The following is a 23,972-nucleotide window of genomic DNA, read 5'->3' as shown; positions in this document are numbered from 1 at the left end:
TTATTGTGGCATCTAGTTATATATATATCTCCTAGTTTTGCAGCTGATCATCTAGAGAAGTGAGTTGCCACAGCCTCAGTTGTCTGAGTTGTTCAGCACTTTACAACCGATGTACCTTTGGCAGGATAGATGAGAATAATGATAGGTAAGGCTTAGCTTCTCTGATCAGTGGCCTACAAATGAAGAGCCTCATCCTGCAATGGCACAACGTTTTGCATGTTGCCCTTTGGAAATCTGAGTTCAGTTCTGGCAGACAGCTGGTGAGCTCTGAGACTTTAGGCTGTGGCTTGGATGTCTTGAGGTGCTGTGAAATCGAGCTGCTTGCTTAACAAGCAGACACTGTGCCTGCTTGAAGAGTGGGGACTTGTTCTTTTTTCTCCCTGCCAGCACTGCATTCCTCATCTTCCATCATATGCTCCATATCCCTTACCTCCCTGAAAGAGGTGGAAAAATTACTGCAGGACTTCCCACAGCAGATAGTTGGGAACTCCCATGGAAAAAGAGGACATGTTCAAGAACAGAAAAACTATGGAAATTATTTATACGTAGGTTAAGTTTAAGGTAAAGAGGACATGAGGAACCTTGCTGGAAGTTTCTAGAGGCTCAGATAAATGCCTAGAAATTCTAGAGTCTCAGATTTGTGGGATATATCTCTACCAATAAATGAAAAAGTGCCCGGGATCATTCCTAGTTTCTGTTAAAGTGTTTTGACAGGGCCTTGTCTTCTGAGCCAGACAGCAGTCTAGCAGACCTTCCTGGTCATATCTCAGGGGTGCGAACAGCAGGGACCATACCCCATGGGTTGTGTGCAGGCAGCCAAGCTTGGAAACAGGCCTCCTCATAGTCTCAGCACCTGGAAGTATGACTGAGAATTTTTACTTTAACAATATGGAGTCCCTGATAACTATGATAACAATGACCTTAAAAAGGAGCTAAGTTTCCAGAGAAAATTATCGCTAGGACAAAGCCTTAAATCTTGGGAACTTGGGGGATGGACTACCTGTAGCACTGAAGCTGTCATTTAATGGTTGTTTTTTTAGAAAAGCTCACCTTTTGGTCCTTTGATGCTTTTATAGGGCTGGGGAGCAGAGTATCATCGCCAAGATGTTACAAGCACGCCCTGCTGGATTGAGATCCACCTGCATGGACCATTGCAATGGCTGGATAAGGTGCTGACACAGATGGGCTCACCTCATAACCCCATCTCCTCCGTCTCTTAAGAATCATCTCTAGAATTCCCTTAGGGTGGATGCTATTGCAGGCAGTGGCTTATAAGATTTCTAGTGAACAGAAGCTTCTATATGTAGATGTATGTAGTTGTAAATATATCTATAGTGTACTCTACTTTTCTTTTTCATGCTACATTTTGTGGTTTCTAGTTACTCTGATGCCAGTACAATAAGTTTAGAAATTCAGGTATAGCGTATCTGTTCTCTAGTACAAAACAAGCCAAATTCCTGCAAAAGTGTCAAACATTTCCTGTGAACGTCTTCATTCCCCAGCCAAGCCAGTAAACCATGCGAATTCTCAGCACTTTCATGTGGATTCAGAAGCCTGGCTGTAGCTGTTCCTAGTAGGTGAAATTCACCCCTCTGCAGGCAACCAGAGTCAGATCTCTGCACTGTTTATACCCATTTTGCATCCTATTTTCGGGTCTAAAATACGACCTTAGGTGGTACAGAGGACTGTGCATAGAGATGACTTTTAGCCAGTGAACTGAAGGACTAAATTGCAATTCCAGTCTGTCTCCCTGCTGCAAAGCACGATGGGACAACAGATCCTTTGAGAAGCTGAGGTACCCCTGTCTCCCCTAGGATTTGGCAGGAGGAGAGAACCCTCAGCACGCATTCAGCACTGAAGCCTTATCAGAGCATTCTGGACACGTCTGAGTAGTCTGATACTGTTAAAACAGTAGTGAATGGTACTGCTGCACTGAAAAGCAACAAGCTCCTCAGAAAAAGGAAAACAAGAAAGAAAATTTTAAATGTATGCCTGTAAGTTTAGAAACTGATTAACTTCCAGTGCTTTTTTGCAAAGTACTTACATAATTGCATATATACCTGGCATGTAAACTGAATCCTAACCATTATACAGTATTGATGTAGTTTGTTTTAAAGTTAGGACTGTCTGTAGTTAGACTACTGTGCTATTATCAAGGGTACGTCTAAAAGGGACTTGAACTGTGATTCAGAAAAGGGAAATGAAGTGTGCATTGAAGAACCGAATCATTGCTTTATCATTCATCTTACTATAGTCTCTGTAATGGGAACAGGAAGCCCCACACTCACAGGATGCAACGAGAAGGTGGTGGGAGTCAGAGACGTCCATCCACCCATCCACTGTGCTGAGCCAGTCCTCAGGATCTGACTGTAACGCTCATGTTTGACAGTGAAGGCTTTCCTGCCAGTCAATTTGTACATCCCCATGGATGGTTTCTCATCATAGATACAAGCTTCATAATTTGCAGTTCTTTTGCCTTGCGTGCAAAGGATGGTGAGGCAGTATAAGCCATGAATAAGTGAAGAGTGAATCTATGTGCAGAGACTTTTTAAAAGCTCCTTGTCTGTGGTCCTTCTGTAAGCAGGAAAACCTATTGCTCTTTTCTTATCCATGCAGCCAGCCTTACAAAGTGCTGTTCACTTGATGACCTTCTCTGAGGAGACAGGTGAAACTCTCATTACATTTTGATGGTCCCATTACCTTGCTGAAGAGGTAGAGATTATTTCTTTCCAGGCATAACAGTCCATGGAAAATTGTTTTGCTTTAAGGGTCAGACAGAGTGATAACTTCTCCAATCTCATTCCTCCTTAGAACACACCAGAAGTATCCTGAGGATAAACAAAAATACATTTAACAGAATGTGGGGTTTTTTTCTTCTCACACAATATCTGCTGCCACACATTTTACTGCATAATTAGAAGAGGATGTCTGAGATTTTCAGCTACATTGCATACGCAAATCAAATAACGATCACTGGCCTGTGTGTTTTAGATGCTATGTAATACCTGTTATGAGGGGGTAATTACGAGCAGAGGAATTGGTAAACTAGCAGGGTTACTTCCTTTGAGTGCACCTTCAGCTGTATTTGTAGGGCACAGAAGGACATAAATGGTCATTAAATCTGAGCAGTAATAGCAAGCTGTATAGGAAATTTGTATATATGAAGAACCCTATTCTGTCACCATTTGATGTCATCAGTGTCATTGCGGCGCAGGAAAAGCTTTACTGTCTCTTGCACCAATGAAATCCAGTAATAATGTTACACAGAAATTCCAGGTGTGCCACTTACTGTTTAGCAGATCAGAGAGACATCAGCCTGAGGAAGAGGACATGTTTCTCAGCTTCCTCTGTCATCAGTGTCACCATATTGAGGTACTGGTAACACAGCTTTTAGCATGTTTATTGCCCAGTAGTTGTTGCTCATCCCTTTGCTTTTGTGGCAGCTAAGGACAGAGACAATCACCTTCCTACCCAGAATCTAGCTCTGTCCTTTATCCTAGATTCTTCCTTGTCTTTCAGGCTGAAACCTCCTTACATCCTAATATAGAGAGAAGTCTAGAGGTTGCTTTTAGACATTCCCAGCATTGTCATCTTCCTTGCAGAAAGCAAAGGGGTATTTTCAGAGATGCATCTGCTCCTGGGCCACCCCGAAGCCCTGTTTCCTCCCAACGCTGCAGAGGAAAATTGGATGGCCAGTGAAGAGAAGCAGGTTCTTCTGGGGCATCATTCTTTTCATCATAAGCCTGGTATTTCAAGTAGGTGAAATACATTGCACTCTGAGCATACTTGCATCTTCCCGTGGAGAGTAAGGGGAACAAAGGTTCACTAGCTGAAATGTAGACTGTTACATTGGATCCCAAAGTAAGTGTGGTGGCTTTCCCAGCCTAGTAACGGTCCTTGCTCAGTAAGTGTCTAAGTTGTTTGAATGGAAGTTGTTTAATTCAGAACAGTTTTTCCTTTCCTATATGTCTACTTTTATAGTAATCCTCATACAAATAGGATTTGGCTTCAGTGCAGTTCACACATGAATCTCATTAAAGGTATTCACCTTAACGTTCCCTTACTAGTAAGTAAAGAGGCATTTCTGGAGCATGATTCTTCTGACCTGTTTAAAATGTCTGCATTAGGATGAGATGAATTTCAGAAAATTTAACTACTTGCTGAAAGTTTGATCGAAGCACCTAATTCTGGGCAATGAAAGTCAACAGCCATCACAGAGTTGTTAGCCTTTGGGAAGGCTATTATTAATCTGTGAACTATTAATATTTCCTTTTTTGATGGCCTCTAGGGGCTTAGTCCACTGTATGAGTTTCTGCGGAAACACACAGCGGCTGACTGCTCCTTCCCAAGAGAAGCAGAAGAGCTCATGTCACATGGGAGAAGTGGAAACAGATGAGGCAAATAGGTAAACAGGAAGATGATCCCTGTCCATGTGCGGTGATAAAAAGTAAAGTAAATAAAACCATTGATTTCCATTTCTCTTTAAACAAAGTTTTTCTACCAGGCTTCTCTACTATGATTTGAGATCAGTTAAAAATTCAGGTTTCTCATAATTTACAGCAGTGTAACTTTGTATCTTACTCTGATGTCTCCCCATTTTGGAAGGAGATGTTTTCTGCTGAAAGGTCTTTGTGACCCTATCAACCTGTACTCACTTTAAAGCTTTTAAATGCACTCATTAATGCTCAAGCTTTGGAGGTGGGCTTCCTGAGAGATTTAAAACCACTTACAGTGAGACTACTTTGATGAAAGCAAATTTTTTCAAATGGTTTTTTTGGCCATCAACAATTCAAACCCTCTTGAAAGCCTTTGTGGAGAAATACCACACATCAGCAGGCTGTGGTGGGAGTTTGATCAGGCAGTGTCATAAAGCACACTCATCATGGTACGTAGACCACTTGTTTTCCTATTAAGTAGCCAAGAGAAGACGACTGCTTAATTGCTGCCAGTTCTTCAGTAGCACCAGTATTAATGTGCCACTTGCATCCAAAGGTGACAGAAGCAAATCTGGCACACAGACTGCAGGAGCCGTTCAGTGGCACTGCTGCTCTGACATAACCTTGCACTGTAACAGCTGATCAGGTACTGTATAGCAATGGCTGTAGCATTCCCAAGTGCAGCACATCCTTTGGCTCCCTATCAGAGGCTATGCCAAGAGCATTTTTACTCCACCTATTTCCTGTTCTGCCGTGCTCAATTTGAAGGATAATGTATCAGCAACAAAAAGGGGAACTGCGGCCCCAAGTCACATCAAATGGACTTGCGCAAATTCCTCCCATGTGGCCAGCAGGTATCTTCTCAAGACTTTCACCACCCTGAGCAGCCTTCTTGGAGTGGTCCCTGCTTTGAGCAGGATGTCAGACTTGATCCCCTGCAGACATCCTTTCCAATTTACATTATTCTGTGGGTTTGTGTGGAGATTTTGGTGACGACCGGTCACCACAGGCAGGAGCTCTCTGTTAGCAGGGATAGTTTCAGGATGAAGCATGTTTATCCTCAGCTATTTCTGCATGAGTTCAGTGCAGGACAAAGCTATGAAGTATTAATGTTCCCTCAGCATAAAACCAACACTACAAACTCCTCTTACTGTACACATTATCTCTGCCACACAACTCTTAAAATGGAGAAAATCAGGCATTTGTGACTATAACTTTAGATAATCTGCCTCTGTTCTTCCTGGTTTACAACACTCACCCTCATGTATAATATCTAAGAATCAAAGTTTCACAGGCAACCAAAGAGTTGCACAAACAGCTGAATTTACAGAGGCAGCTTGGGACAAGTCTATATGGAAATGAATTATAAAGAAGCTTGATCAAATTGGGTAACTTTGAAGGGGTCTCAAGTATATGGCCAATTTTCTTGGCTCATTAGAGACTTCTTTGGTGCAGCTATAGCTTTCGAGAATACTTGAGCACTACGTGATGCTCAGCAGTGGAAAGAAGCATTATATCCACTGTACTATTCACCTCTCTCCTTGGCTTCCCATAACCTAACTTAGTAAAACCAAACACAATAAAGAAAGATTAATGAGTCATAGGGTAACTAAATATTGTTTTTCAAAGTTGGAAAGTGCTGCCCAGAATACAAATTTAATATCCTCAGAAATGTATCAAACATGACATGTCCCACACGCTTTCCAATCCAAAGGCTCCTTGCTCTGGAGAAGCCTGGAGAGCAGGCTGTTACTTGAACATCCTAACTCAATCCCTTCCGTGTGAGTGGAAACTCCACTGAAAGGACTGACATTTTTATAGCAGACTTAAGAGTTCATGGTTGGCTTCAGTAGCCAGGAATGCACTAAGAAGATAAGGGACTGGGAAAGAGGGAGTGTATGACCAGGTGTGCTCCATGGTCATCACTGGAGGTGTGAAGGGAGTACACGCTTGTGCAGCCATGGTGTTCACTAGAACTTTTTACACTCACATATCAACTAATCATCAAGACCTGTTTTAGGAGCAGCTTGGAGCGCCGCAATGCTTGATCTGGTGCTTTCTACACACACAGCCTGGCTGAGTGTGCCATTAGATATGTTAGGGCTAATGGTGTCCATTGTGATGGAGGGAGTAGGCTGTAGATGAATTTGGGAACTGCACTTGCAAAACTACCCTCTGCCTTACTGCAGGACTGATGAGTTCAGCTTTGGGACAACCATTCGAAGACACTATAAGCACATCCAGTGTGTGCTCCTCAAAGAAAACTGCAGCCTAAACAGAAACTGCACAACTGAAAGATTATATATAGAGAGAAAGAGAGAGAGAGACAGAGAGTGGGTGAGGAGATCACAACAAAGCAACTCACTTCATGCATAGGTAAGAAATTGCAGCGTGCAGAAGATGGAATTGGCAGGAACCTTCAGAGGGACTCCTGACTATGAAATCACATTTATAACAGGAACTAGGAATGAACAAGTGTCTTTCCCTGAAAGTGACAAAGAGGTCAGGTCACCATGAAAAGGAGCCTGATAGAGTTGGCCTCATCTTGCAGTGGGGTGAGAGATTATGAGAGACTTTAGATCTGTGAATAAAAAGCTACTCAACCTGGAGGCTTCATTGCAGTCACTGAAACAGAGCTTCTTCCTAATGGCACCTTTGGGAGTAGCTTTCTGCAAGCTACAGAATGCCTGGATGGGCACTGAGTCTATACAGCAGAGAGAAATCACTTTCTGTCTCTAGCATAGACAACTGCATGTTGTGCACCAGCACAAAGCACAGCCTTTGGTCCATACTGACTGCCTGCTCATAGGAAGCTCCAGAATGGCCGGGATCCTGTTACCTGTTCAGCCCTAGGCTTTCCCAGCAGCTTGCCTGGGTGTGCCTTACATTCTTGCTATGCTGATGCTGCACTTTTCTGCCAGGGAGATGAGGCCTGTGAGAGTCCTATCAAGACAACACCTCCACTTGCACCTGGGCCATGCTTGCAAACTTGGTGCCCGTAAAGATAATGAATCTAATTTGCAGGCCATGTCTCTCATGCACAGTAGACATAACCACTGCATCCTCCAGAGTCAGCTACTCTTCCATTATAGCAAATGAGAACATTTGCAGCTATTTATGAACAGTTTTTTAAATCTTCAGTTATAGTGTTTTTATTATCCATGGATGCTGCTATTTTATATTTCATGTTAGTATTCAAATAATATTGCGTATGAAAAGCATAGAAGGAATAGATCAACCAGTTCATAATTTTAAATACAGACCTCATCAGCAAAGAAAAGCTAGAAAAGACTTGGTAAAGTCTGACTCCTTGCACTTTCACAGCAGTGCATTCATCATGTTTCAAAGCAATTTTTAATGCTAAAATACATTATATCTTATGAATTCACAATTATGTCTACGAGATGCTTTACAAACAACAGAGCAAGGGAACAAACACATCGATGAGCAAGAGATAGCGCATTCAGATAAATTTTCTTTGCTTACTCACGCAATTGGTGTTTGTAATTATTTATACTACTTTCTAAGTACAAGTTAAACATACCACGGCATACTTTCTGCAGATAATTCAGTGTTAGCAATTTAATCCCTCATTTCAATATCACCTCTGTGATATAAATCGGGCTGAGAAGCAAGACAAGAAAGTAAAGAAACAGGCCTTTTAGTGTGGTTCAACGAAGCCAGAAGGTTTTTAAGTTCTGCGCATTCAAGAGGCCAAAACGGTGGATTTGAGCAAGGTGTGGGATTCTTAAGTATGAGCTGTCACAGAGTGATGCATAAAAGAACCATAAATCATACATAGATTTGTGTCACTTCTGTCTATGAAGAATTCTGCCCTCTGTTTTCCATGAGAATCAAGGCAAAATGTCTGCACCATCCAGAAGTTATTCTTCAGTTAGTGATATTCTGTACAACAGTGTAGATCACTGTATAAAGAACTCTATTTGGACTCTTGCCTCTTGAGAATGAAAAAAAAAATCTGACATGCTTAGTTTCAGGAAGCTGGGACATCAGGGCAGCTCAGAGTCCTCCGATCAGCCCAAGTACTCTATCCCATGCCCTGTTACATCAAGTGCTAATCAAGTGGACATTTTCACAAGCATTCCTCCTGCTGCATTTGATTTGAGACATTCTAAAGTCAACATATTTAGTCTGATATTTGAACAATACACTTTTTAACGCACTCCATTTACTTTGGATGGAATTATTCTATTGTAAAAGGGATTATTCACGTCTTGTGTTTTACTGTTAATAAAGATATTTCTCATTTAAGAGTTCTTTCCCTTGTTGTGTTGCCTTTCTTCTCTTTGAAAGAGATTGGCCTTGAAAAGCTGTAGGTTCCAGTCTGATCATCGGTGACTTTGGAAACCATGGTATTTAGAAAGCCTTTATTCCTTATTGCCCAGGTCAGTCTTGGGCAAGAGGAATCCTGATTTCACTGGGCAACAGGAAGAAGCAACACTTTCAGCAGAATGGGATGCTAGACACTATAAAATAGATTGAAAATTAATACTGCATAAAATCTGCATCTTATAAAGTATATGCATCCCTCACAGTCCTCTGGCAGATTAGAAGATTCAAGAGGATAGTTCAGCTTACTTCTGAAGGAGGCAGCCCTGATCCAACAGGCACTTCATGAGCTGTGATGCCACCCTATGACAAAAGCCCTACTTGTGGACCAGACTCACATCAGTGAGAAGACACACTTGCAGCTGTGCTGGTCTCCAACTGCTCAAGAGAAAACAGGTAGTAAAAATGCACTGTTACAAAAGTCAGGTTTTAATCTTCCAAAAACTCAGATCTTGTTCTCCAATATCAGAAGCATGGGAGTAGAAGACATAGTGGTCTTGCAGCCACGCTGGCAATGTTGGGTTCACACATGGCTTGGGAATCCCACCTGCCACTCTGCCCAAACAGGACAGCCCTTTTACCAGCACTTTCCATAATAAGAACCTTGGAACACAAAACACACCTAGGCGGAGCTAGCCACTTTGGTATAGAAAAAGAGCATACAAACTTAACAGAATAAAAAAAACAGGCTCTGGTCTTGTTTCTTAAAGAAAAACAAAGATTTTACTCAAACACTTGTTGGTCCAGAACTGTTGATACACAGTTTTAATTTCTTTTTTTAAAGAACAACTTGCACAATGCTAAACACAATAAATCCCTACTGAACAAGTTCTATATCTACACAAAGCACAGCTTGTAAAAATTAATGACTAATAAATACTCCTGATGAGATATTACTCAATAGCAGATCAAACTACTGCAATATCAAAGTAGAACTTTAACAAGCACCTACACCATTTAGATAAACCACATGTCCAAATAGAGGTCAATACAAAACTTTGTTTTAAAAACAAAACGTGGGATTCAAAACTTACATAATATCATGTTTGGCTTCTTAACCAAATCCATTGTAAGTTCATCTGAATTGGCTGAAAACCTGAGAAGTCCAGCACTAGAACTGATAGATATCAATTGTCTTAATAGATGACTTTTAACTATATATTTTTTTTTTTAGAAAGACTAAGTAAAGGAAAAAATATACAATTACATTTTAGTTTTTGAATGCATTTGCTATTATGAGTTAAAAGCTTTAAGAATTAATTTAGTCTCATCTGTAATTAAGTTATATTTCATGTATAAGAGGTTGGTCCTTACAAATAACTCCATAAAACAAGGTCCAACTCTCAGTTGCATACGTTCCACCTGATTCTCCTCCAAAGCATTTTGCTATTTATCTCTTTTGGAACTTTCAAACACAAGCTTTTATGCTTTCCACTGACAATGAATCATTTCAAACCTCCTCAACTTGCAGATAACAAATACATAGCAGGAGGATGACCTGATTTGCACTTTTCCAAACCACTGGATCAACTTCTTGATGGCATGCTTTCTTTGCCTTTAGTGCAAGATTCTACCGGATCTATGTTTGTCACATCCCTGAGCAACTGGGAATGGGTTAAGGTTATGCTGCTGGACTGTTTCAAATTCAGAACTTTAATTCACAACTTCCACAGAAAGTAACTGACTTCCTTCAATGATTGTCATCAAAGAGCGACTTGTTTAACAGTAAATCCTTATATAGAAAAATGTTAATTTAGTGGAAGACTTTGGTAGGAAAAGGGTGTACAGCTAAACATTAATATAAACAAATTTTTATTAAAAAACTAAACATGAAAATGAGTTCTAAAAAGAATCAAAAAATAGACGTCTCCAGATACACTCACAAATTTGCAGACACCCAGCAGCTCAAAACCTCAAAAGTGCAAACAAGAAACAAGTTACATGTTTAACAGCAGCAAAGTAGTTTTCCTTGAAACAGAGATTCTTTGCATTTATATAAAATACACATCCTGTAGCACCAGACTCATCAGCCGGTCATTGATCTGCTCAGATTACCCAGGTGTTCCTTGAAACTGTTGCTGCCTTTGTTCCAAAGCCCGCTGATTTAAGAGTTGCTGCTGTTTCTGGAGAAATTGCACTACTTCTGGACTTCTGAGGAGGGACTGTAAGAAAGATAAAGTGGACTTTACTTTGAAGAACTCACATACATTGAATAGAAACCAGAGTGATTATAGTTATATTATAATAACCATGTCTATTTAGACCTACCAAAATACTCAACTTCAATTAACATGGCAGCAATCCTTTAATTTAGCGATCTTAGTATTCGTGAGCCTGAGACACAACCTGCTCTGCAGCTCATTTAAATTTGAAGATATGCATATGTACTATATGATCAACACAATTATTTTCATCTTTCACAAGGGTGACAGTTGAACATTGCTACACTGCCTTTATTTGAGTTCAAAATCTCTAAGAAAACAAAACTTACCAGCCTCTTTTTATTCAATACTTGTTCTAAAAGAGTAGGTCTTGCTGGGCGATCTCCAATGGATCCTGTTCTCTGTTTTGTGACAGAAATTGATCCTTCAACACTATCCTGTACATTAAAGAAAAAAAAATAGATAAGTGACACTATAAACCCTGACATAATGATACATTTACTTGGCACTACAGCAAAGTCCCAAGAGGAAAGAATATTTGCCTCCTTATCTGCAGAGGAAAACAGCAGCACCAGAATAGAAACATATCTGTTCATGAATTGGCCCCTCCTCTCCACCTTATTTTCACTATTTCATCAGTCACAGTGAAGAAAGGCAGCTGAGTTAGTCTTATAAACTGCAAAACTAACCAAATAACTACGGCTGGTTAATGTCTTGAATTTATTTGATTGCATTTCTTAAAAGTTAAGCTATTTACAAAAGCTCAATCTCCTGCCTGTCGAACTGAATGACATTTAACATTTGTGATCGGGTAGGAGTGACAATAATACTTCGATACTTGTAAGAGCAAACTAGACATACTTCACAACACTATTATGAACTTGTCAAAACTAAAGACAGTAAAAAAGCAGGAGAGTAAAATCTGAATGGATTTTTCTTTGTAAGTTTATTCTATGCTCAATTGATAGTGATATGAATTAGACTGACTGTCGTAAATGGGTGTCCTATCACCTGGCCCTATCACTCATCTCCCAGGTGATAGGACAAGAGGTAATGGTCTAAAGCTGCACCAGGGGAGGTTCAGATTGGACATTAGGAAAAGCTTCACTGAAATGGTTATCAGGCACAGGAACAGGCTGCCCAGGGTCACAACTGAGTCACCATCCCTGGAGGTATTTAAAAGACAGGCAGATGAAGTGCTTAGGGACATGATTTAGTAGCAGACAGGTACAGTTGGACTTGACCATCTCAATGGTCTTTTCCAACTTCGGAATTGTATGATTATAACTTTTTACTTGGAAACAAGCATGCTACACTTTTTCACTGTGGGAAGGAAACAATTCGGATGCAAGCCTACCAAGTGTCATACACTGAACAGAAATTAGTCCTGCACTGTACGTTCTAATATAAACACTAACTGGAAGATTTAAGTTAACAGCAACCAGGTTAAAAACCAAGATCATTCAAACCTGGCATCATACCTGAAGAAACTATCAGAAGGTAATGGATGATGCGAGTTCACAGGGGTTCAACAAAAATCCAGAAAAGTGCATGGAACAGACACCACTTAGAGCTACAAAATACACCAGAAAACCCCCACTTGTGTGAGAAAATCCTTTGAGCTGAAAGGGAAAGAAGCTGGGAGAAGAGTCCCTAGCAGCAGACTTTTTTTATGTAGCTGCTTCCTGGTAGCTCTTACAGCTAGACAAAAACAGATTCCTTGGTGCGAAACACAGTATGGTTACTACTATATTTCTAGGGAGAAAAATAGGAAAAGGGAAGTTTTTTTGGCAGTTAGTTTTCAATTAGATCAGTTCCCAGCTGCACAACTCCTGAGCCAGCTTTTTTTGACGACAAAGCATTGCTTTTAGGAGGAATGTCAGTCTGCCAGGTAAGATTTTTCTTCTTCCAACAACCACTATTTTGTATTTGTCCCTTCAAGCACAAACTATCCAGCACCTTCAGAAGTAAAACCATTTCCCTCTTTCTATCTCATCTAAATCAAGGTCTTAAATGCTAACTCAGTAGAAACAACCCTCAGAAGCAGTGTTATCTTGGCTGAGTCACAAACTGCAGAAAAAAAACTAATCTAAGAAGTTGAACATCAGCATCAGTTCTATCACTGACAGTATCTCCCCATCTACACAATACACGTTTATGAAAGTATATAAGAACTATAACTAGTCTAAATATTTAACTGCCATCTAATGTAAAAATCATCACGGTAAGTACGTAACCGATTCTGATACACAATATTACCTGACAGATGACAGCCTTTGTTACTTTAAAACGTCACATTTTTGCCCCAGCTAGGCAAGACGGCTGACAACTCTCTTAAGAGTCATAATTTCATTTTCTCTTCAGTGAAATGCACACACGCTGCACAGTGATGCACCTTTTAGCAAGTCTCTTCTTGCCAGTAATTTTCTGCTACAGCTGTAGATTGCTACAGTTTATATTGGAGCAGAAAAAAGAAACGCACCAGAAGAGCCAAGGCCAGGCCTGTCCTTTGCTGCCGGTACCTGAAACTTCCTCCCCTTCCTCCGGGCAGAAAGGTCCCATTCCGCCTGACAGTATCCCGTTTTCCCGAAAAGCCCCAGTTGCCAGGGACAGATTTAGACAAGTTTGAGGGGTAGATTTAGACTAGACATAAGGAAGAATTTCTTCACTATGAGAGTGGTGAGACACTGGAACAGGTTGCCCAGGGAAGTTGTGGCTGCCCCATCCCTGAAGGTGTTCAAGGGCAGGTTGGATGGGGCCTTGGGCAGCCTGATTTGGTGGGAGGTGTCCCTGCCCATGGAAGGGGGGGGATGGAATTAGATGATCTTTTAAGCTCCCTTCCAACCCTAACTATTCTATGATCCTACGATTCCCAGGAAGACCCGGCTGCAGGGGACTCCAGGGCTGACAGCACCGCGTTTTCCAGGGAAGTCTCGGCTGCAGAGGACAGATTTAGACAGTTTTAGGAATAGATTTAGACTAGACATAAGTGAGAATTTCTTCACGACGAGAGTGGTGAGGCACTGGCACAGGTTGCCCGGGGATGTTTTAGATGCCCCAGGCCTGGAGCTGTTCAAGGCCAGGCTGGATGGGGCCTTGGGCAGCCTGATCTAGTGGGAGGTGTCCCTGTCCATGGCAGGGAGGCTGGCACATCTTTAAGGTCCCTTCCAACCCAAACTATTCTATGCCTCTACGACCCCCCGCCACCCCGTGCCTCACCTCGGCTCGCGGGCCGCCCCCGGCGGCCGCCGCCCCACCGCCTCCCAGGGCCTGGTCGCTCTTCTTGCGCTTGTACTTGTCCTTGTAGATCTTGTTGCGGTGGCGTTTGCACATCCAGGGCTTGCGCTGCTTCACCACCTGCGTGGTGGTCTCGTTGCAGCCCTGGTAGGTGCAGCTCTTGCAGCCGCCGCCCGCCGCCGTTTCCCCGCTCGAAGCCACCGCCTCCTCCTCCTCCAGCTCCTCCGGGCTGGCCGTGCTCTCGCCGCCAGCCGCCTCGGTCTCCTCCCCTGCCTCGGCCTCGCCGTCGCCGCCCCCACCCAGCTCGTAGAACACCATGAGGCCGCCAGTACCGGGGGGCGGCAGCGGCGGGTCGGTGCCCGGCAGCGCGCCCCCCGCCGCGCCAGCCGCCGCCGCCTCCTCGCCGCCGCACGGCTGCATCACGAGCAGCGCCAGCTGCGGCGGCGAGGAGGAGGACGACGAGGCGGAGGAGGAAGGCGCGGCAGCGGGGCTGGCCCGCAGAGCGCCGCTCACCGAGCTCGCCGTGCCCGCCTCCCGCGGCGCCCCAGGCCGCGCCCGCCCGACGGCGCCGCCGCGCACGCGCCTTGGCAGCTCGCGCGCCGTCTCGTCGGGAGTAGGGCGGGGGTGGGCGGGGCCGGCCGGGAGGGGTGAGAGGCGGGATCACGTGACTGGCGGTAGTGGGCGGGGCGACAGGCATAGAATGGTGGGGTCATCAGGCTGGAGAAGACTGGTGAGGTGGTGGAGTCCAAGAAATCGTCTCTGCTACTAAACCATGTCCCTGAGCACCTCATCTACCCCTCTTTTAAATACCTCCACGGATGGTGACTCAACCACCTCCCTGGGCAGCCTGTGCTTGTGCCACATGACCCTTTTTGTGAAGAATTTTTTTCCTAATGGTGAATCTAAACCTCCACTGGCACAGTTTGAGGCCATTTCCTCTTGTCCTATCACCTATCACTTGGGAGAAGAGGCCAACGCCCTCCTCTCTACAACCTCCTTTTAGATAGTTGTAGAGAGCAATAAGGTCTCCTCAGCCTCCTCCAGGCTAAACAACCCCAGTTCCCTCAGCTGTTCCTTGTAACACTTGTTCTCCAGCCCCTTCACCAGGTTCATTGTTCTTCTCTGGACATGCTCCAGAGCCTCAATGTCTTTCTTGTAGTGAAGGGCCCAAAACTGAAGACAGTATTCAAGGTGTGGTCTCACCAGTGCCAAGTATAGGGGCAGAATCACTGCCCTGGTCCTGCTGGCTATGCGGTTTCTGATATAAGCCAAGATGTGATTGGCCTTCTTGGCCACTTGGGCACACTGCTGGCTCATCTTTAGCCACTGTCAACCAACACCTCCAGGTCCTTCTCCTCCAGGCAGCTTCTAGACACTCTTCCCCAAGCCTGTAGCACTGCAAGGGATTGTTGTGTCCCAAGTGCAGGACTCTGCACCTGGCCTTGTTAAACCTCATCCTGCTGGCCTCAGCCCATCGATCCAGCCTGTCCAGATCCCTTTGCAGGGATTTTTTGTCTCCCTACCCTCAAGCAGATTGACACTTCCTCCTAGCTTAGTGTCATCTGTGAACCTGCCAAGGGTACATTCAATGCCTTAATCCATGTCATTGATAAAGATACCAAACAGGACTGGACCGAGCACAGCCCTGGGGATGCCACTTGTGACTGGCTTCTAGCTAGATTTAGCTCCATTTACCACGCTCCTAAGAGGGGAGCCCAGCCCTCTGAGGAGGCCTCTGGGACTTTGCCTTGAGGCCACACTGGCTGCACTGTCATAAAGCCCTCCTGTCTTCCCAAGTAAAAAGAACCTCCATGTGGTCATGTCACAGCCACCAGTGCAGTGTGGCCCTATCAGCTTGCTTAGCCCCATGGCCTGCTCTGGTCTTGTGATGGCTGTGCAGACCCAAACTGTCCGGACACTGATGTCTGTGGGTGCTGCCCCTGGGCTCTACTTGTGCCCTCATTCTCCAGGCATTGCCAGCTGGAGAGTGGGGATAGCAGGGAGCGGTTTGGCTTCTTCTCCCACTTCTCCTTTTTATGACCTTCATCTCTCCATTACCCTTGTAGCTTCCCACTTGTTGCTCCTTGCCCTTTATTTCCTTTGTTTGCCTATCATTCTATCCTTGGTTCACTCCTACACACCTCTCTGGACACTTTTTTCCCATTCAAAGGTTCACCTGAGCAACTAAGATCATCTTCACCCAATTTTTACCATTAAGAATAGATTATTCTTAAGTATACGTCTTTACTCTGCAATGTAAATAAATGCTGCATCCATAATCTCAGCCAGATTTTACTACTCAATCCAATCCTTTTTTTTTTTTTTTTGCAAAGGTCTTAACATTTTATTCGAAGAATAAATGCAACCATCAGACCCACCTTCAGTTGTCCTTCTACTTCCTGCAGGCATTGAATTTTCCTCACTCCTGCAAAGAAGTCCCACAGACTTCCATCTCCTTGACCACCTCTTTTTGCCCTCCATTTTTCTCACCTCCGTGCTCTCTGCGTCGTCTTGCCTTTCTCATTGCATCTTCATCCTATATTAAAGAAATGGTGCTGACCCTATTTGTTCTCTGACAATTACCAGAGTTCCTTTTTCCGGTCATTAAGGTAAATGATTCTGCTGCTTATGCTTGTAGCCATTCCGTTTCACCCTTGACCATCCCATAATATAGTTCTTCCTCACTTGTCAAAAGAGCTAATGATGTGGTATAGTCCCAGTCAAATCACAGTGAACTGAATAACTCTGTCCTTATTGTCTTTGACCCTCCAGTCACTCTTAAGATTGGTGAGATTACTCCCAGCTCTGCTGCTTAAGCTGGAACTGCAGGGTATTTCTTTGTTGACAGTAAAGACTGCTCCTCACAGCTGCCTCAGTGCCTTTTCATCTCTGCTACAGCCATGCTGGGATGACTTACAAGACCCTTTTGTTAGGACTCAACCTTGCATCTCTGCCAGTAGTGAAACGTGTGAGAATTACATACAGCTTTGTTGTTCTGCTGCCTCTTACATTTTTAGATGTGAGCTCTGTGAGGCTGAGGTTGTCAGTAAATGGATGGACTTTTTCGGCACTGTAGTTCAATTTAAATAATTTTAGTTTATTTCTTTGTCTTTAAATGCATATTGAAAGAATGCCTGCTTAAAATTCTAAGTGTCCCTGACATTAATTAAAATAAAATCAAAAGTAATAATGAATCAAAAACAATAGCATTTTTCTTCAGCCACATGCCTTGCACATATCCACTCTGTAACTAATTAGAAAGCAAATAACAACTGGGAAGCTGATAGCCTATAAATCCTAGGAAGAAGAGTTGCTTGTGTCCTTCCCCAACACTTCTCTGAAGCCCCACTGAGACAGCTAGGTTTGGCACAGGCCAGTCAGACCAGTGGATTGAAGCAGATGGAGAATGAAAGAGAAAAATATTTACGGAATGAAGGTTTCCAACCAAATATTCTGCTGAAAACCCTCTCTCTTTTTGTATCAGTTGGATTCTATCTCAGAAATCCTGGTAACAGATGAGGATCTCATCGTAGAGCACGCCTGGATGCATACTTCAGATCATTATTTTTCATTTTCCTCATCTGATGAAAAAAAGAACAATAACCCCCCCCAGAACAATAACCTTACAAAGATATTGAGGGGATTCATTAATTAGCAAATTGATTTGGTATTTAATGAGCTTATTGCCGGACTGCAATGTAAAGTATTATCCAATTCTTTTCACCCCAGATCCTTATAATCTGCTTGCTTGAGGGCATAGAAACATAAATAGGAATTAAATTAGTGGCAGCTAACAAATGAAGCCCTTTTTAAAAAGCTGACATTGATGCTGTTTTTTTCTGCCTGTTTTGCTCCAAAAAAAAACCCCAACATTGTGATGGAAAAGAAATCAAGCAAAGTATTAGCTTCCTTGGGCTGCATTTCTGGCAATCTAGTTTGTACGTCATTGCCATCCAGCCAGGGGCAGCTGCATCATGTTTTGCCTTCCCAGGTGCAATTAAGAGGAGATGCCAAATGTGGTTATTGAAATCTAATAAGTTCATTTGTCCATAGGCTGACAGCTTGTTGTTTAAATAGATTTTGTAATTTTCTGCTGTCTCTTTAATTTGTGTTGGTGATATAGTTCATTTTAATGTTCTAGATTTCTGTGCCAGTTCTTAATATCCAGTTCTTAATTGTCTTGGGAAACAGTATGTATTGAAGAAACAGATACAGGATAAGATTTGGGAAGTAATCATCATTGGAGAGGCTCATCTGTCCTACTTACAGACCAAGATAGTACTAGTGATTAGAGCTGCAGTAATATTTTCAAATTGTGAAAGTTACTTCAGCATTTTTCTATGAGTGGTGGTATGAATTCTGTTGACTCGATGTCTGTCTGTCTGTCTATCTATCTGTCTATCTATCTTCTATGCAGAAGTGCATTTGCCTTTATCATGTGCTTTAAGACCACAAGCCATACTAAGAATTTCTGCGAGAAGTAGGACTATGATATTCATACATCCAGTGTTGTAACATCCCTACAAAGAGAACATAATCTAAATACAAATTGTCTGCTAACCTTACTGCTCTGTTATAAAATGAAAAACTCGAGCCCAGGACAGCATCTGGGTTTTTAAAACAGCCATGAAGGGTTCTTGAAAGATACAAGGGAAAGAGACTGCTGGAGGGATCTGAGAACTAATATTTTTTTAAGTGCCTCTCTTTAGAAGCACATAATTTGGTGAGGGAAGCAAAATGTGATATGTAGTCAAGAGAGACTTTTGTACTTATTGTACTGCTTAGCAATCTCCCTATTTATTTCTCCTACCTGTCCCTGGGTTCAAGTCAAATTGCACTGTGATTCAGTCCTGTGATTTGATCAAGTCAAATTGCACTGTGATTCTGTTCATTCAGGTTCAAAAGCTCAGCAGCCTCTAAACAGATCTCCCCCCAGAGGAAGGCAAGGTGCAGAGCGATCGATATGATCACTGATATGGATTTACAGATGACAATGAGTGCTGAAGTCTTACTGTGAACAGCAAAGCTATTTAAACTACTTTAAACTACTGTAGTCAGTTTGATAAAACTTAGTTTTCAGATAAGTGTACAAAATTTTATCAAATCTTATAAACATCACTTTTTACTGTAGTCAGTATTTTATTTCCCAACAATACTAGGAAGTCAGAAATGTGTTAGGCTTTATGAATTCTAGACAGATTTACTTCTGCAAATCATGGAAATAAAATCCTCTAAATAAACAGAGTTTTGATTTCCATTATGGATATGTATTCTGGTTTTAGTATATGTGTGATATAAGATGGCCATCAGAAATGGATTTCTCCCCCCAGACCCTTCTCATTTTGCATGGTTACCTTTGTACCATGACAACAAGTAAATTAAATGAGTCTGCTGAAAGTAAGTCTCCCCTTTTGTTTATTTACATTTAATTAGACATAAATTGTCTGTCTTATAAATAAAAATAGCATCTGCAGTGTAATAAAACCAGTCAAAAATAGAGCTGAATAAAAGCATGCAGGACAGAAGTTAGAATATGCCTTGAACCTCACATTGGACATTCATTATCCTCTGTGATCTCAAGAGCTTTAGTTATTAGAACACTACTAATTCTCAGAAGAGTGTTTCTCTGAGGCTCTTTTCATTTGCTGAAGTTGGCTTTATCTGGAACCTGTCTTATTAGTGTAGGTCATTTCCATTCACAAAGAATGGATAGGTGGTTATTGCTTGTAGCACCTGAGCAGGATCATTCTGGGTGTTCCTCTCCCCTGTAGAGGCAGTGTCCTTGAAAGTGTCCTGAGATGTCTCCTATTCTGTGTGAGTCATTATTTATGCCTTTATGGTGCTGAATGGTTATCACCTTGGCAGAGGTCAATATCTGCTAATTCTAGTTATCACTGTTTCACAGATTGATTCCTTCTCAATCTAAGTAATTCGATTCATGCCTGCTTTGAAATAACATGCCAGAAGATCTCTCTCCTTATAGCCAAGAAAGCGTGAATAACAGAGAATAAAATTTCTTACCGTGGCAAAAGAAGGCATAGTCACTCGGTTTAATGAAGCAGTATGTGTAAATAATGGGATAAATTTAAAAAACTAAAAAAAGATAATATCTCAGTTTTAGACTATGAAATATTCTTTTCCAGTAGAAATTGAGAGAGCCTTGCTTATTAAGAAAGTTAAAACTAGATGGAAGCAGAGCTCTAGATAAGGGAAGCAATCCTCTGTTGGCAGGGAAATACGTCTGATTAGCTGCTCTGTCTGTTGCTAATGTCTGTGATTGCCAAATACAAACAATGCATACCTGTATCTGAATGCCAGCATCTTTTCTGTCCTTTTTTTATAACAATTGGTAAAGTTGCTGATGTTTTTTGACCTTAGTACTGATATTCTTTATTCTTTCATGATCTAAAGGAGTCATGCCTTGGGGTCATTCCTGCCATACAGTTACTCACATCAGTTGTGTTCTGAGTAGAGTTTTCTCACTGAAGCAGTGAAGTATTTTCTGTATAGTTCTCATAAGTAGGTTTTACATATCACTTCAAGAAAAAGTTTGAAGATTTATTTCTGGCATAGTTATTTGTATTTTCTGGTTTTGGCTTAATACCACAGATTTCTTACATATGTGTGTTATCAAAAGTGTCTAGTTCTTCTGAAAGATGTATGTCATACTTAAGAGTCCCCTTTGTGGATGAGGATGGCTATAACACATTAACAGGGATTTCTTTCTTCAACTGGAGCTATTTTTGCATACTCTTCTGTCACTTTGTTGAAACCATGAAGTAGCAACTTAAGAAATTCTTCCACACGGTCACAGAGGGTTTTCTGTTCGGGGTTTGGGTTTTTTTTTGTTAATATGAAACTAGGGATTTTTGGTTTGATTTCTTCTGTTTAAGGCATTATTCTTGAAAAAGTACAAGAATCACAATCCCTTTGTCTTTTTTTTTTTTTTTTTTTTTGTGTTGTTGTACTGCAGTGATGAAGACAGCACCCATTCTTGGAGAAAGGGAAGGACAGAGGCACAGAATGTTCCTGACATAGTGAAGTCAAAATGCCCTGGTTAATGAAATTGCATGTTAAGAACTGGTGGGAGTAAGATTTGTAGGCTCCTCATTTTTATGCTTTACTAGACTACTCTTTCCCTTTACAGAAAATCAAGGGAAAAAGCTGTTGAATGCATGGCCTCTTAACTCTTTTGTTGTATTCTGGTCAATAACTTATTCCTGTTCTCCTTGAAATGCTTGGCAAATACAGGTAGAAAGAGACTTCCTATATAAGAACTTGAGTATGATCAGATTCAGACTATCAGAGATCAAAAGGGACTCGTTTTTGCTGGAGACAAGGGAAGGAATCAGCACTCTTCAGGACTGAAGGTTGAATTGCTCCTCATAAAATAACAAATCTGTGCCTGAGAAGATCTTATTTTTTTTTCCTTTCTCAGACTGATGTTACAAGACTCATATCTTTAAGAAAAGGAATAACATTTTCTAGACAAGTATGCTGTCTTTGTAGTGTGTGCATACAGCTGTTCTCAGCCTTTCATCTTGACAACCAAGAACATGTCTAATTTGGACCCCAATGTCTTCCCGCAAGCATCCAGGATTAACAGCTTGTTGGACAGTCCTTGGGGACACACCTGTTTTCCAAGTGTGTCCTCACTTGGACATTCTGTTAAACTTGGATGTTTAAACAGTTAAATCCTGGAGGCATCTGGGCCCAGACTTCCAAGCTGGATCAAATTAGTTCCAAATACAGGAACCTGAGACTAGCCTCAGATAGCTCAAAAGGGGTCATTATTGGGCTACTACAGCCCTGCTTAGTCATTTTCTTATATCGCTTAATTCCAACTGCCTTTATTCTTCTCCTCTTTGAACGATCTAGGGCCAGATCCTTGGTTAGTTACTAGATGCCCTGGGGCTGCTACTTCACATGAAAAATTTTTCTCATTGAGTTTTTTGGTCTCATCACACAACATTACCAGAAACATTCATATCGATTTACAGTCTGTTTACCACGTTAGCTTTCCAGCTACATACACCTAATGCTAGTATTTCTGGAGGCATATCACAGACTTTGTTGTACTTCAGCATCAAAAGCCATTTCTAGGCAAAAGATCTCCTTGTATTTTCAGAAGATTTTTATGAGCCCAGAAGTCCCTGTAGCTTGCCAACCCATTTGGCTGAGGCCCATCTGTTTCTGTATAATTCTTCTCCATGCCAGCCAAAGGATAAATGTGATTCATGGGCTGAATGTCTCCCATTTAGGATCAATGGCTTGACTATTCAGTAGACACTCAGACTTTGTTCAGATCCTGATTATTATTTTAAAAGAAGCTATTGTCATACAGAAAGCTAGAAGTTAATTTGGTCGCTGTAGACTTAATGGCTATGCTGAATAATGCTACTGGTTGCAGGAAAACTACTGAAGATTATGTTGCTTTGTACATTGGAGATGATCAGCTTCAGATCCAGGGTTTTTTCCAAGAAGTAGGTATTTATGGAGCTTTGTAATGGAGCTTATGTGTTATGTGTTATAAATTTATGGAGTTATGGAGTTATTGTGTTACTTCAAGTCATAGCACTCAGAGATCACCTCCTTAAAGAAGTAGAGCACAATGTTCCCATTTGAACAGTGCCACCCTGACTGCTCCAGGTTTTCAGTAACTGTTCAGCATGGGAACATCAAGCTGTTTGAACTGCAGTGGTGGAGTGTTGGGTAATGTTTTTTCTCAGTTGATGATAGGTAATAAACATTATGAGTGATATGGAGTAAGTGACTTACAGGAAAGTAGGATTCTACAGTTTCCAAGAGCCATGAGTACTGTGCTAGAGGAGAAAATGAGTTGTTGATTCTGCAGGTTTGAGTCGCCCTTAGAAGGTAGAGGGGTTCATGGTTAACTATAAACATGGGAAAAGTGCTGAGGGGTCTTGCCATATTAAATGTTGAAACAAGTGAAGACAAGTCTTTCCTAAGGACTTGTATATGTAATTATGAAATTTATTTTGTGTTATAAATAGACATCATCCTGTAGGCTTAATCATTTGTCAGCATTCATTCAACATCCTTTTTTTGTACTATTGTGGAAGCAGTCTTATAGCAGTGTGTGTCACACAGTCAGACACTCCTGATCATCTGTTGGATTATGTGGGAAGGGCAGGGAGGGGTAGGGGAGGGGAAGGGAAGGGAAGGGAAGGGAAGGGAAGGGAAGGGAAGGGAAGGGAAGGGAAGGGAAGGGAAGGGAAGGGAAGGGAAGGGAAGGGAAGGGAAGGGAAGGGAAGGGAAGGGAAGGGAAGGGAAGGGAAGGGAAGGGAAGGGAAAAAATGTGTAACCTTGACTTTTCTGTCTTCCACTCTCAGTCTTCTAGACCATTTTGTCCATCCTATGTAAAGTTGTGCATATAAATTATTGAAAGCAGAGTAGGGAGTTTAAAATGCAATTTGAACGTGCTCAGATTGAGGAATTTTGATACATTAACATAATATTAATGTGAAGATCCCTTTGACAGAATAATTTGTCTAAAAAAATGCTGATTACATCTAAATGTCCCTCATTATATTGCAGCTGTTGTGCAATGCTGTGACATAAAGAAAGTAGTTCCCATGGTAGTATTTCTTTATTATTATAAAGTATTCTTCACAGAAGTGTTTTGATGAAGACAATTTTATTCCAAGTAATGTGCAAAAGTTGACTAAGGAACAAGTAATTCTTGCTCAGCTGTTTCCTCTCAACAAATAATTATAAGTCATGTTTAGAAACATATAAAAGTCTGAAAACTGTAAATCTATTCCTC

General features: G+C 41.8%; 2 protein-coding genes across 2 annotated transcripts in view; one reads left to right on the top strand and one right to left on the bottom strand.

The window, feature by feature from the left end:
- The window catches only part of SMAD9 (SMAD family member 9), a 39,956-nt gene extending 32,390 nt beyond the window's left edge, over window positions 1-7,566 (top strand). The window contains exon 7 of the mRNA XM_054071235.1: window positions 1,077-7,566. Within this exon, the coding sequence (XP_053927210.1) occupies window positions 1,077-1,220 (144 nt within the window). The 3' untranslated portion in view covers window positions 1,221-7,566. The remainder of the gene's footprint in view (window positions 1-1,076) is intronic.
- A 1,895-nt stretch (window positions 7,567-9,461) lies between these two features.
- On the bottom strand, window positions 9,462-14,845 carry RFXAP (regulatory factor X associated protein; the record flags this gene model as incomplete). The annotated part of the gene is made up of 3 exons (XM_054056017.1): window positions 9,462-10,948; window positions 11,278-11,385; window positions 14,168-14,845. Coding segments are annotated over 3 exons (897 nt in total), but the record flags the coding sequence as incomplete, so codon positions are not given.
- Window positions 14,846-23,972: the final 9,127 nt, after the last annotated feature.

The sequence above is a fragment of the Cuculus canorus genome, chromosome 1 (genome assembly GCF_017976375.1).
Source record: "Cuculus canorus isolate bCucCan1 chromosome 1, bCucCan1.pri, whole genome shotgun sequence".
Lineage (NCBI taxonomy): Eukaryota > Metazoa > Chordata > Aves > Cuculiformes > Cuculidae > Cuculus > Cuculus canorus.
The sequence above is the reverse complement of the archived record's forward strand: the minus strand, read 5'-3'. Positions and strand labels throughout refer to the sequence as shown.